The sequence below is a fragment of the Stenella coeruleoalba genome, assembly GCF_951394435.1.
Source record: "Stenella coeruleoalba genome assembly, chromosome: X".
Taxonomy (NCBI): Eukaryota; Metazoa; Chordata; class Mammalia; order Artiodactyla; family Delphinidae; genus Stenella; species Stenella coeruleoalba.
This window is the reverse complement of record NC_137152.1, coordinates 88,984,735-88,997,088: the sequence shown is the minus strand read 5'-3', so window position 1 is coordinate 88,997,088 and position 12,354 is coordinate 88,984,735. Positions and strand designations below refer to the sequence as shown.

The window sequence follows — 12,354 nt, the reverse complement described above, 5'->3', positions numbered from 1 at the left end:
TGGGAGTGTTTCCTTAATTTTTCTTTCAGATTTTTCATCCTTCGTGTACAGGAATGCAAGAGATTTCTGTGCATTAATTTTGTATCCTGCTACTTTACCAAATTCGTTGATTAGCTCTAGTAGTTTTCTGGTAGCATGTTTTGGATTCTCTATGCGTAGTATCATGTCATCTGCAAACAGTGACAGCTTTACTTCTTCTTTTCTGATTTGGATTCCTTTTATTTCTTTTTCTTCTCTGATTACTGTGGCTAAAAATTCCAAAACTATGTTGAATAATAGTGGTGAGAGTGGACAACCTTGTCTTGTTCCTGATCATAGAGGAAATGGTTTCAGGTTTTCACCATTGAGAAGGATGTTGGCTGTGGGTTTGTGATATATGGCCTTTATTATGTTGAGGTAAGTTCCCTCTATGCCTACTTTCTGGAGGGTTTTTATCATAAATGGGTGTTGAATTTTGTCGAAAGCTTTTTCTGCATCTATTGAGATGATCATATGGTTTTTCTTCTTCAATTTGTTAATATGGTGTATCACGTTGATTGATTTGTGTATATTGAATGAAGAATCCTTGCATTCCTGGGATAAACCCCTCTTGATCAGGTGTATGATCCTTTTAATGTGCTGTTGGATTCTGTTTGCTAGTATTTTGTTGAGGAGTTTTGCATCTATGTTCATCAGTGATATTGGCCTGTAGGTTTCTTTCTTTGTGACATCCTTGTCTGGTTTCCGTACACTTTTTAAAGCAGGAAAGTTATAGGATGTTGAAGTCCTTTTAGGGAACTTCTGGGATTTCTCAGTCACAGATATAAACAAAGATTTCAGTTATCCAGCAGTGATACCTTTTGTGGAAATGTAGAAAACAACACTGTACCATGCACCACCCCCCGCAGCTTTATTGACATATAATTGACACGTAGCATTGTGTCAGTTTAAGGTGTACAGTGTGATGATTTGATGTACATGTATATTGTGGAATGATTACCACAGTAATGTTAATCAACACATTTATCACCTCTCATAGTTACTATTTGTGTGTTCATGATGAGAACAGTTAAGATCTATTGTTTTACCAACTTTCAGGTGTATATAATACAGTCTTGTTAAGTGTAGTCACCATGCTGTACGTTAGATCTCTACCCTTATTCACCTGGAAGTTTGTACCCTTTGACCAACATCTCCCCATTTCCCCCGCCCCCTAGACCTGGCCAACCGCCAATTTACTCTCTCTTGCTATGAATTCATCTTTTTTAGGTTTCGCATGTAAGTGAGATCATGTACTATTTGTCTTTTTCTGTCTGACTTATTTCACTTAGCATAATGCAAGGGCTGGTTCTGCTGTCCTCATTTGTGAATGACTCTGTTCTAATATTGAAAGAGCCATCCATAGAGTTATTCATGGTAGCACAACTGAATTTACATTAATTGCTATTTTAAATATTTAAAACTAGGTATTTATAAATAGGTGTGTTTTATGCAATAACTCTTGTTAATTTGTGCTAAGTAATGCCAAGAAACATCATTTAGTGATAGTTGGGGCTTTTATTGGTTTGTTTGGTGTTTTCTGTTTTGCATGTATTAGCTTGGGAGTCAGTATATCCCAAACCTAGTCCTACGTCTAGTTTTCCAAGGAGCTGTGAACAAGAATCCTATTTGTTGTTGTTGTTGTTGTTATCTTAGCTTCTATTAAAATGGAATAGAAATGCCTAAATTATAGGGACATAAGAATTTTAAGAAACTGTAAAACTCTCTGCCAGGCTGTAAGAGTCACAAGGTACTAGTAAGAAAAACATCAGGATTAGATTCAACATAGTTGGATGTTTTAGTGCTATTTGAGAGTAAGTGAATATATTTGAAGAAAAGAATTTTTTTAAAAAATTATCTTTATGTGATAGGTGAATGAACTATTTATTCTCCAGTCAATTTTTAAAAAATTTTAGATAAACTCAGTGTGTAGAACTGAAGAAACCCCTATACTTGTCCTTAGTGTTTTTGAAATAGTGAACAAGTTAGTGAAATTAATCCTACAATATAATAAATATTTCCATTCTACTAAAGACTTTTACCTAAGATACTGTAAATAAGGTGTTTTCGCCTAAGACTGTCTCAGTGTTGGTGTAGTTCTTTTCAGATTATTTAATATGTTGCTTGCCTTTTAGGAAATCATGGATAGAATTTATAAGAATGTTATGAGCAAAGTCCAAGAGATGAATTATATCCAGAAAACTCTGTTCAAGATAGGGTATGATTACAAATTGGAACAGATCAAAAAGGGATATGATGCACCGCTTTGCAATCTGTAAGTATATCTCATAGACTCTGTAGTTTGAGCCTTTAAATCTTTTTGTGTTTTTACATCGGGAAGATGCGTAAGTAAATGACAAGTTAATTTAGTTTGAGCATCACCACCACGATCATGACGTTGAATTTCTCTTTTATTCACTTGTAAGCCTCATTGCTTATATAGCAAGCAGAGGACCTTGAACTCTGATCTTGGCAAATTAACAAATTTTAATAATTGGGTACATATGTAAGAGCTAATTATAATATTTGGTCTCATGAAGAAAAACTAGAGTAGACTTTTGTGTCAAGACAATTGAGTTTAAAAAATGCCATTTCTAACTCAAAAAAGTGATTTTCAAGATTTATTTGGCGTGAAGGTTTCTGATGTATTGTATTCATAAAATAGCATATTAAGTGTATGAATATAACGGTTATTTTAAATGTGGTGCTGGGGAGTTGAGATGGGGAAACATTTTTCATTGGAAAGGAAATAAGATGGATGACTAAATGTTCCAAAGGTAACTTTACATTTTTTCCTTTGACATCATCCTTTTCTTTCATTTACTGTGTGTCAAAGTAGTTTCCTGACACCATACCTTCTTCTTTTTGCCTTTTTAAGAGTTTTTCTGGCATTTTTTTCAGTGTGTTACTAGTTGTTGCTTTGTTCACCTCTCATTATCACAATGGTCCTGAAATATAGTTGAGAAAAGTTGAGAAAGTTGAGAAATCTTTTCCAGAGCCTATAAATTAGTGTGTCACCAAGAATAATCTGTGCATATATTAAAATCATCTATCACCCCTTTTATCAAGGATACTATTTAAAAAGGTGAAGGCTCTGCTAGGAGGGAATGTCCGTATGATGCTGTCTGGTGGAGCACCCCTGTCTCCGCAGACACAACGATTCATGAATGTCTGCTTCTGCTGCCCGGTTGGTCAGGGTTATGGACTGACAGAATCGTGTGGTGCTGGCACAGTTACTGAAGGTAAGCATTTTTAATGTGGCAAATAATTATGTTAATTTCTACTGGTAAGGCCAATTTGCATTGCCTTTGGGAACCATGGTAACTTTATACCTCCTAAGTAATAATCAGATTCAATGAAAATCTACATATTTTAGTTTTAGAAACTTGTAGTTGAGTCATGTGTACCCTTTATTTTTAAGCCTCGTAAATACTTATGACACATTGACAGTCCTGAAAGTTCTGTCACCCTGGTCTTGTAATCTTCTTTCTCTAAATGATCACTTCCTCGGAGAACTGCACTCTTGGAATAAGGTATCAGTTTTGTGTTCCCTCTCGAATCTATATTCCTGCCCTGACTTCTTGTTTGCTTTCTGTTGTTTTCAACAGCCTATAGCAGGGTTTCTCAACTTCAGCACGGCTGAAATTTTGAACCAGATAATTCTTTATTGTTGGGAGCTCTCCTGCACATTGTAGGATGTTTAGCCACTAGATAGCTGCCAGATAATATGACAGTGAATTATATCTTTAGATGTTACCAAATATCCCTTAAGGGGCAAATCACCCTAGGTTGTGAAACAATGCGGTATAGTAATCGTTTTACTATCTCACTTTCACTTTAAACTTATGTCCAAAGTCAGTGCCATTATCCAAAACCATCTTTCCATTGCCAGATTGTTTGACAGTGTTATTACCATCCTTAAAGTCATTCAGGGCATTAGCTTTGAAGTCATCTGATTGTTTATTTTTAATATCTTTAACTTTCACCAGATCTTCCCACTTTTTCATTGGATTGCTCCCTCCACTGCCTGCCACCTTTGGCATCTAACCTTTTATTACTTCACACTGCCCTGTGGTAACAGCCTTTCAGCTGCTGTGTCTGCCTCTATTATATTACTTCTGATTCATCCTCTATTCTTCTGTTAGACACATCCACCTCAAACACTACTTCATACCTGGTGAACGTAGCTTTCAAGATGTCTCTAACCTGGCACCATTGTACCTCTTCATCATTATTTGCCACCTGTGTACACACCAGGATTCTTGTTTCCAAATAAGCCAATCTTCTTACTCTCTCTTGTATTTTCTGTTCCCTTCTCTTGCAATGCCCTTTTTGCTGTCTGGTCACAGCCATCTTCTCATGTGCAACTCTTCAGTTAAGTGTTTCCCAGACATTTCATCTTACGTTGATCTTTCTAGTCTCCAAGGTGCTACTGTTCTCACCATCAGTACCATGCAGTTTAGTATTTAAAAGTGCTCTAATTATTTCACGTGCTTTTCTCTCCAGGTAGTTTGTTTGTAAGCTCATTGAGGGCAGGGTCTCCTTACCTTTAATGTGTTTTCCTCACAATGTTTAATATAATGCTAGGTACATAATAGGTTGTCCATAAATACTTGATTACTGCGAGCAATAATCACAAACTACAAAAGGATAATATCATCATCATCATGTTGGATAATAGCTGCTAACATTTATCGAACACTTTGTTTTTTGCCAAGAAGTGTTAAGCACTGTCTACGAATCATCTCATTTAACCCTCACAGCATATCCCTATATGAAATGGGTTCTGTTATTATCCCCTTTTATATAGATGAGGAAATGGAGGTTTAGAGAAGTAACTTGTCCAATTTATACATCCAATCAGTGAGTTGTAGAGGAGGACTTCCAATCAAAATCTGTCTTACCAGAATCCTACGTAGATAATGGTGGAGCCAGCTCTCCTCCCTTAACAGATTTTTATACTTAATTATCTGAAATGTAGCCATGAGAAGCCAAAATGGTGTACCAACATTGAAATCAATTACACTGTTAAAATGAAGCTGAAGGGACTTCCCTGGCGGTCCAGTGGGTAAGACTCCATGCTTCCACCGCAGGGGGCACGGGTTCGATCCCTGGTCGGGGAACTAAGATCCCGCACATTGTGCGGTGTGGCCAAAAATAAATAAATTTTAAAAAATGAAGCTGAATTATTGAAAAATGGTCATGCTTTGCATTCCTCTCGCCATGGCCTCTTCTTTTGTCATCTTTCAGAATCTGGCTCCAACTTTAATATTCCTGTAATCACATTAGTGGGAGTCTGAAATGTGTTACACTAATTAATATCTTTGTTGCTCTTTCCCTTATAGTTACTGACTATACTACTGGCAGAGTTGGAGCCCCTCTTATTTGCTGTGAAATTAAGCTAAAAGACTGGCAGGAAGGTAAGCATTTTATGACAAGCTCTAGTGTTTCTAGATATGCTAAAAACTACCGCGAGCCTCTGGACTTCCATTTTTAAAAAGCATTAGGTTGTCTGCGGTAGCAAGCGAGTCTTTGCTGTTGCTTGTTCCCTGTGCTTTCTTTTTCTTCAGTAACACTGTGAGGTTCCCAAGAGGAAAGGGAAATCTCTAGAATCTAGGCATGATGATTCTGAACTTGGGAATACTCGATGGTAAAGAGGAAAAAATTCTTAGTGGGGCATTCCCTGGATTTGGAGAAGGATGTATATCCTATCTTTTGAAGCTAGATCTTGCTAGTGAGTAGGTTTGGGCTGGGAAATGAAACCCCATATTTTCAGGGGATAGAGTGACTAATCACACACACACATACCCTCCAACTTCTTAGAGCTTGACCCCAGCAAACATTTTTTTTAAAGAGAGTTAACTTTTATTAAATATCTTATAGGTTCCAGGCAAAGGACTAGACACTTGATGTGAATTATTTCATTAACTTCATCAGCTGTTTGTAGTGAGATAGGCATATACAAATAAACCCATAGACTGACAAACAAGTAAATTAAGAATTACTTAACACACAGCACATTCAATGGCCAAGGAAATTGAAATTCAGAGACATTAATTGCACAGCTAGTAAGTGGCAGACCATGAATCACACCTAGAACTGTTTGACACTAAAACTGATGCACTTTCTACCATACTTTGCTGTCTCCTAAGTCACATCCCTGGTTTGGCTCAATCAAACTTTTGGTAAACAGTGAATCACCATATGGTTTTGCAGTGGAGAACAAGCTCTTGGCAAGATCTTATATCAGAAAAGATACCAAGGAGAGAATTATTTTGAAGACATTTTCCTGGACCTGACTCCTGGTACATCCTGAAGTTTAGTAAGGCAAAAACAGTTCCACTGGATTACTCGAGGCAAATGGGAACCTTGTGGAGGAAAATAAAAAGAATGGATTGGGTCTGAACAAGGAGTAAGAACATCTAAAACTTAATCCAGGTTTTGCGTTTAATTCACCAGTGCACCTTAAACTCACTTATTTGCTATTCCAAACAACTAAGTGAAAGGAGGAAGTTAACAAACAGCATTATGTAAACAATATTAAGTAATTTTTTACTGGCTTTTCAAAAACTACCTTCTTTACTCCTTGTCTTATCTATATGGCCTTATAACCTCACAGAGGATGTAGCAATGGGGACAGATTTTCACAGAACCTGGCATATAGAAGAGTGGTTCCTACTCTTTCACATGCATGAGAACCATCTAGAAAGCTGATAAAACACAGATTCCTGGACCCTACGTCCAGAAAGACTCATTCAGTAGATCTGAGGAGACCTGATAATTTGTATTTCTTTTTTTGTTTTTGCTTGGTCACTGTGCATGTTATTCAGTTCACATACAGACAGCAAGATCCATGTATTGCTTAGAATAGAACCATTTAACCTTCAAGTATTTTGGAATTTTCCAGCTTTTTTTTTTTTTGCACACACACACACACTGTATTTTATTTTTACACGAGGTAAATAAACTGACACCAAGCATTGTAAATGGATGACCACAACAAAAGCAACAACGATTGCAATTACCGAACACGAAACACACTCATACTACGTCATAATATTGACATTCAGTCCAGTAATCCTCCACTGTAACAGCTCCTTTACTCTGCAGTGAAAATTGATTTGTGTATTTTTTGCCTCTGAGTCCTTGTGGGACTTTTTTTTATTCAAACAGAAAGTCACAAAAATTATAATCATCCTCATCAGTTCACTCAGTTCCATGTAATTAATTTTTTTTTCATCTTGATCTTTGTTAGCACTTTTATGAATTCATCAGTTTTCCATTAGAGTTCTGAAAATGCTTATTCATTCAGTTCAGCAGTATAGTCAGTTACCAGAAACCTGTACCTGTCAGAGTCTTTTCCATGAATTCCTTGAAGATGAAACCCTTTTATAGGAACATTTTTGCAAAAGCATCAGAGTACACCCAGACTGTCTGTAAATGACAAAAGACTTAAAAATGACCACGGTTAAAGATTTGATGAAAGTTCATAATAATGCAATTGACAAGGAAATTTAGTTATTTCTGAGATATACATTTTAAAGTAATAACTAGAATTATGACTTATAACATTATACCAGAACATAGAAGATTTTTAGAAATTTCATGTAATGTCTGAAACATTTATATTAACATATTTCCATACAAATAACCCAAAGAAAGTTTAGAATTAGTTGTTGTTTTTGTTTGTTTTTTTATACTACAGGTTCTTATTAGTCATCAGTTTTATACACATCAGTGTATACATGTCAATCCCAATTGCCCCCAGGAAACATTTTTATAGTTGATAATCAATTGTCCAGCTATTTGTATAGTTTAATTTTTATAAGTAACTGCAGAAGGCGAGCCACTTAGAGGAAACCTGTGCTTTACAGACACTGGTGATAATCTGCAAAAGTAAAGCAGTCTTCCTATGATGAAATTGTGAAAAATATTAAACATATTCATTAACTGTAAAATAATTAATAGCCTAGCCATGCCAGATAAAGGAAGAGTAATTAAAAAGCTTAAGATTTGCTTTTATTTTTTTAAATTTATTTATTTATTCATTTTTGGCTGCTTTGGGTCTTTGTTGCTGCGCACGGGCTTTCTCTAGTTGGAACGAGCGGGGGCAACCCTTCATTGAGATGCGCGGGCGTCTCACTGTGGTGGCTTCTCTTGTTGCGAAGCACAGACTCTAGGCGCAAGGGCTTCAGTAGTTGTGGCACGCGGGCTCAGTAGTTGTGGCTCGCAGGCTCCAGAGTGCAGGCTCCGTAGCTGTGGTGCACGGGTTTAGTTGCTCTGCAGCATGTGGGATCGTCCCAGACCAGGGATCAAACCTGTCACCCCTGCGTCGGTAGGGTGGATTCTTAACCACTGAGCCACCAGGGAAGTCCCTCTTTAATTTTTCAATTTGGTATATTTGACATACAACATTCTGTAAATTTAAGGTGTACAACATGTTAATTTGATACATTTACATGTTGTAATATGATCGTAATATGATTGTAAAATGATCTCTATTACATTACATAATTTCCTTTTTAGTGGGTGGGATAGTTAAGTTTTAGTCTCTAAACAAGTCTGATGAATATAGTACAATATTGTTGTCTGTAAAGAGCCATAGACTGAACCTTTAAAGGACCAGTTACCTTGTAGGACACATCCCTTAGGTTGTGTGAACCCAAGAAAATGAATGCGCTTTGTCTGACATAAATTTGAAGTTTCAAAAAGTGTTTCTCCTATGTGACTTTTATTGTGTGCATTACTGTGGTGCTCTATGAGCAAACAACCGTTCCTTTTTAAATACCACACTGAAAGGCCAAATTTATTCCCAAGCCTTGTACATCTTGGGAATAAGTCCTCCTTTCTCCCATGGTAATGCCCTTCCAATTTTAGAATGAAAATCTTAAAAAATATAGGGAGTGTGTGTCTACGTATACTGGGCATCAGCATCAATATTGCTTTACTAAATGGGTTATTTATTAAGCAGTGGAATCAGAGAAACAAGGTATATTGTAAAACTTGGTAAGGAGAATTCTGCCTTTAATTTTTATTTTTCTAATTTTTCTGGTACTGGGCTTTAATGTCAGTTTTGGAGAGTGGGTCCATATTTGGAGTTTTCCTTGCTGTGAAAGAACCTTTGCTTTATATAATGAGTTTAATGTTTTATGTACAATGGGTTTTGTCATACTGAAATATTGAATAGCTTTAAATTTATAACTACCTATGCTCTTTGATTAAAACCTTAGAATATATCTGAAACACATTTGATATCAACATATGAATAATTTACTTCTAAAAACTTCAAGTGTTACCCTTCTTGGGGGTGATTTTATCTTAACAGAACTCTATGAACCCTAAGCTTTAATGATGTTCTAAGTGTGAAATTTTATGATCCTGGGAAATATTAACTAATATGCTCCCGTAAAGTGAAGTAAAATTTGATCAGCAGAAAAATAGTAGCAAAGGATCTTTAAGAATTAATACAAGTAAATTTGTTTTAGAACAATAACTAATTTGTTTTTGACTTCCAGGTGGTTATACAGTTCACGACAAACCAAACCCCAGAGGTGAAATTGTAATCGGTGGACAGAATATCTCCATGGGATATTTTAAAAATGAAGAGAAAACAGCTGAGGATTACTCTGTGGACGAAAATGGCCAAAGGTGGTTCTGCACTGGTGATATTGGAGAATTCCATCCCGATGGGTGTTTACAGATTATCGGTCAGTGTATTCTCTTTTTGTGCTTTTCTTCAGTTTTTGCAACTTCCACATACATGAAAGGTAATATTGGTCAGGTCATTAATAGGGTTGATGATTCCATTGGTTTAAACTTCAGAAAAGTGATTTAACTTTGGTCTGTGCTTCTCCATCTGTGAAATAGGGATGACAGTACTGACCTGGTAGGGGTTTTGTTAGGATTAATGAGTTGTTACATGTAAAATGTTTAGAGCAGGGCAGTGCCTGCACCTTACTAAGTGGTAGCAGAAGCAGCATTGGGGTAGGGAGGGTGGGCAGGAAAATAGCAGTTGGCAGTGAGAAAACAAAAATTGCTCAGAAGAGGTTTTCTTTGTTTGTTCCTTTGTTTTGTTTTCTTTTGGTCAACTGTTGATACATTTGGTTCCGTATAACCATCTCCTGTAACATACCCTATTCTAGGCCTTCCTCACCATTTACCTCCCCACCCAAGAAGCATTGTGGACATGTTATTTTCCCTAGTGGCCATTTGTAGGACTCTAACTAGCCTGGACTCTTAGAAAATTATGATATCAGTCCTCAACATTAATCTGTTCTTCTGAGAATGTCAGTTGGCTTGGCACTGCCCTTATTGAGCCTACTGAAATAGACTAAGTTCAAAGCTACTCCAGAATAGCCCTTACACTATTCATTTTAATCAGGCAAAAGTTAAAAATTTGACTAGCCGATAAGGACCACTCTGTTGGGTCCCATTCAGATCCTTTTCAAGCCATAAAATTTCTCCAGTCATTATCTCTAGTGGTCCGTTTAAGTCTGTCTCTGGACCCATATGTGACCTGAATATAGTTAGAGATTTCCTGGGAAAATTGGTTCTTCGCCTAGAAGTTTGATCTGCCAGGGAAATTCCCAGGAAACATGGCTCAGTCTAGAACCAGTAACTCCCCCACCTACACCACCACCGCCTTTTTCCCCTTGATCCTTAATTGTGCTGGAATCAAAGGCTGGCTCCGGTGGCATGTGTACTGGGTTCCCAGCCTATGGGTAGGCAAGTCAGCACTCACACAAAGGACGTAAGGCAACCTATGCCAGCATGTTGTTAGTGCACTGTCATTTTAACAAGATAATGACAAATCTGGAAAATGGGGAATTAACATTTATTGACTGTTCTGTATGTCAGACATTGTGCTACATGCCAGTATGAGGTAGGCATCATTATCCCTGATAAAATTTGTGGGTTGGAGCGGTCAAATGACATGTCTAGGATCACATAGCTAGTAATGGGCAGAGCTACCATTCAAATCTAATGCCCCAAAGTCTTTGTTCCTTCTATTAAATTCATGATAATATTAAACATTATAGTAAGATATTAAAACTTTTGGTGTAGGATATAACATTTTAGCCAGTACTTCTTTAACTAGGCATTTTCTTTTTAACTGATGTGTTTGGGCAAACATTAGATATAACAAGATTTTAAAAGAAGTATCTTTATAAATAAAGATTAAGGTGATGAGACTGAAAGAAAATCAGAATTGGACATACCTTAATCAATGTACTATGGATAACATAACATGCTTCATGACTTACAGATCGTAAGAAAGATCTGGTGAAGTTACAAGCAGGGGAATATGTGTCTCTTGGGAAAGTAGAAGCTGCACTGAAGAACTGTCCACTTATTGACAACATCTGTGCTTTTGCCAAAAGGTAATTTTAAAGTTGCATTTGTGTTTCATATACTTACGGTAAAAGGGTAATTGGGAAAAAATTGATATAATCATAAGGGAAACATCCAACTTTCAGAGTTGGGGAATGTTAGAAATTTATGAAAGTTCTTGAATTCAACAGCTTAAAGGTCATTTGAGATAATCCAGGCATTTTAACTATTTACTGGACTACCTACCTACTATGTCTTGCTAAATACTTAGCTATGCCACAACAGTTATTTCATTTAACATCCATAACAACTGAAATTTAGCGTAGGTCATTTTCCCGAGAGGGTAACACAGCTAGTACAAGTTTTCTAAATAAAAAAACCTGAGAGAGATTGAACCATTTTCTTTCTTTATGTGTTAATATGGTTTATTTTTCTGGGCTTTATTACTCCCTTTAAAAAATTTAATTATAAAAAAACACAAAACCTAAATTTACCATCTTAACCATCCTAAGTGTACCGTTCACTAGGGTTAAGTATATTCACACTGTTGTACAACCAATCTCCAGAACTTTTCATCTTGCAAAAATGAAACTCAACACCCATTAAACCACTCCCCATTCCCCCTCCCCCCACCTAGCCCCTGGCCGCCACCATTCTACTTTCTGTTTCTGTGAATTTGACTCCTCTAGCTACCTGAATAAATAGAATCATACAGTGTTTGTCTTTTTGTGACTGGCTTATTTCACTTAGCAGAATGCTCCCCAGGATTCATCTACATTGTAGTATGTGTCAGAATTTCCTTCCTTTTTAAGGCTGAATAATATTCCATTGTATGTATAGACCACATTTTGTTTAGTCATTCATCCATCAATGGACAACTTGGGTTGCTTCTACCTCTTGACTATTGTGAATGATACTGCTATGAACATGGATATTCAAATATTTCTTGAAGATCCTGCTTTCAATTCTTTTGGGTATATACCCGGATGTGGGATTGCTGGATCA

The 12,354-nt window shown here is 36.6% G+C and overlaps 1 protein-coding gene across 7 annotated transcripts in view; it reads left to right on the top strand.

The window, feature by feature from the left end:
- The window catches only part of ACSL4 (acyl-CoA synthetase long chain family member 4), a 74,917-nt gene that overhangs the window by 51,762 nt on the left and 10,801 nt on the right, over positions 1–12,354 (top strand). For all 7 annotated transcript variants that reach the window (XM_079909965.1, XM_079909963.1, XM_079909962.1 and 4 more), the window contains 5 exons: positions 2,154–2,293; positions 3,088–3,260; positions 5,364–5,438; positions 9,534–9,725; positions 11,285–11,399. In XM_079909965.1, coding sequence (XP_079766091.1) covers positions 2,154–2,293; positions 3,088–3,260; positions 5,364–5,438; positions 9,534–9,725; positions 11,285–11,399 — 695 coding nt within the window. The remainder of the gene's footprint in view (positions 1–2,153; positions 2,294–3,087; positions 3,261–5,363; positions 5,439–9,533; positions 9,726–11,284; positions 11,400–12,354) is intronic.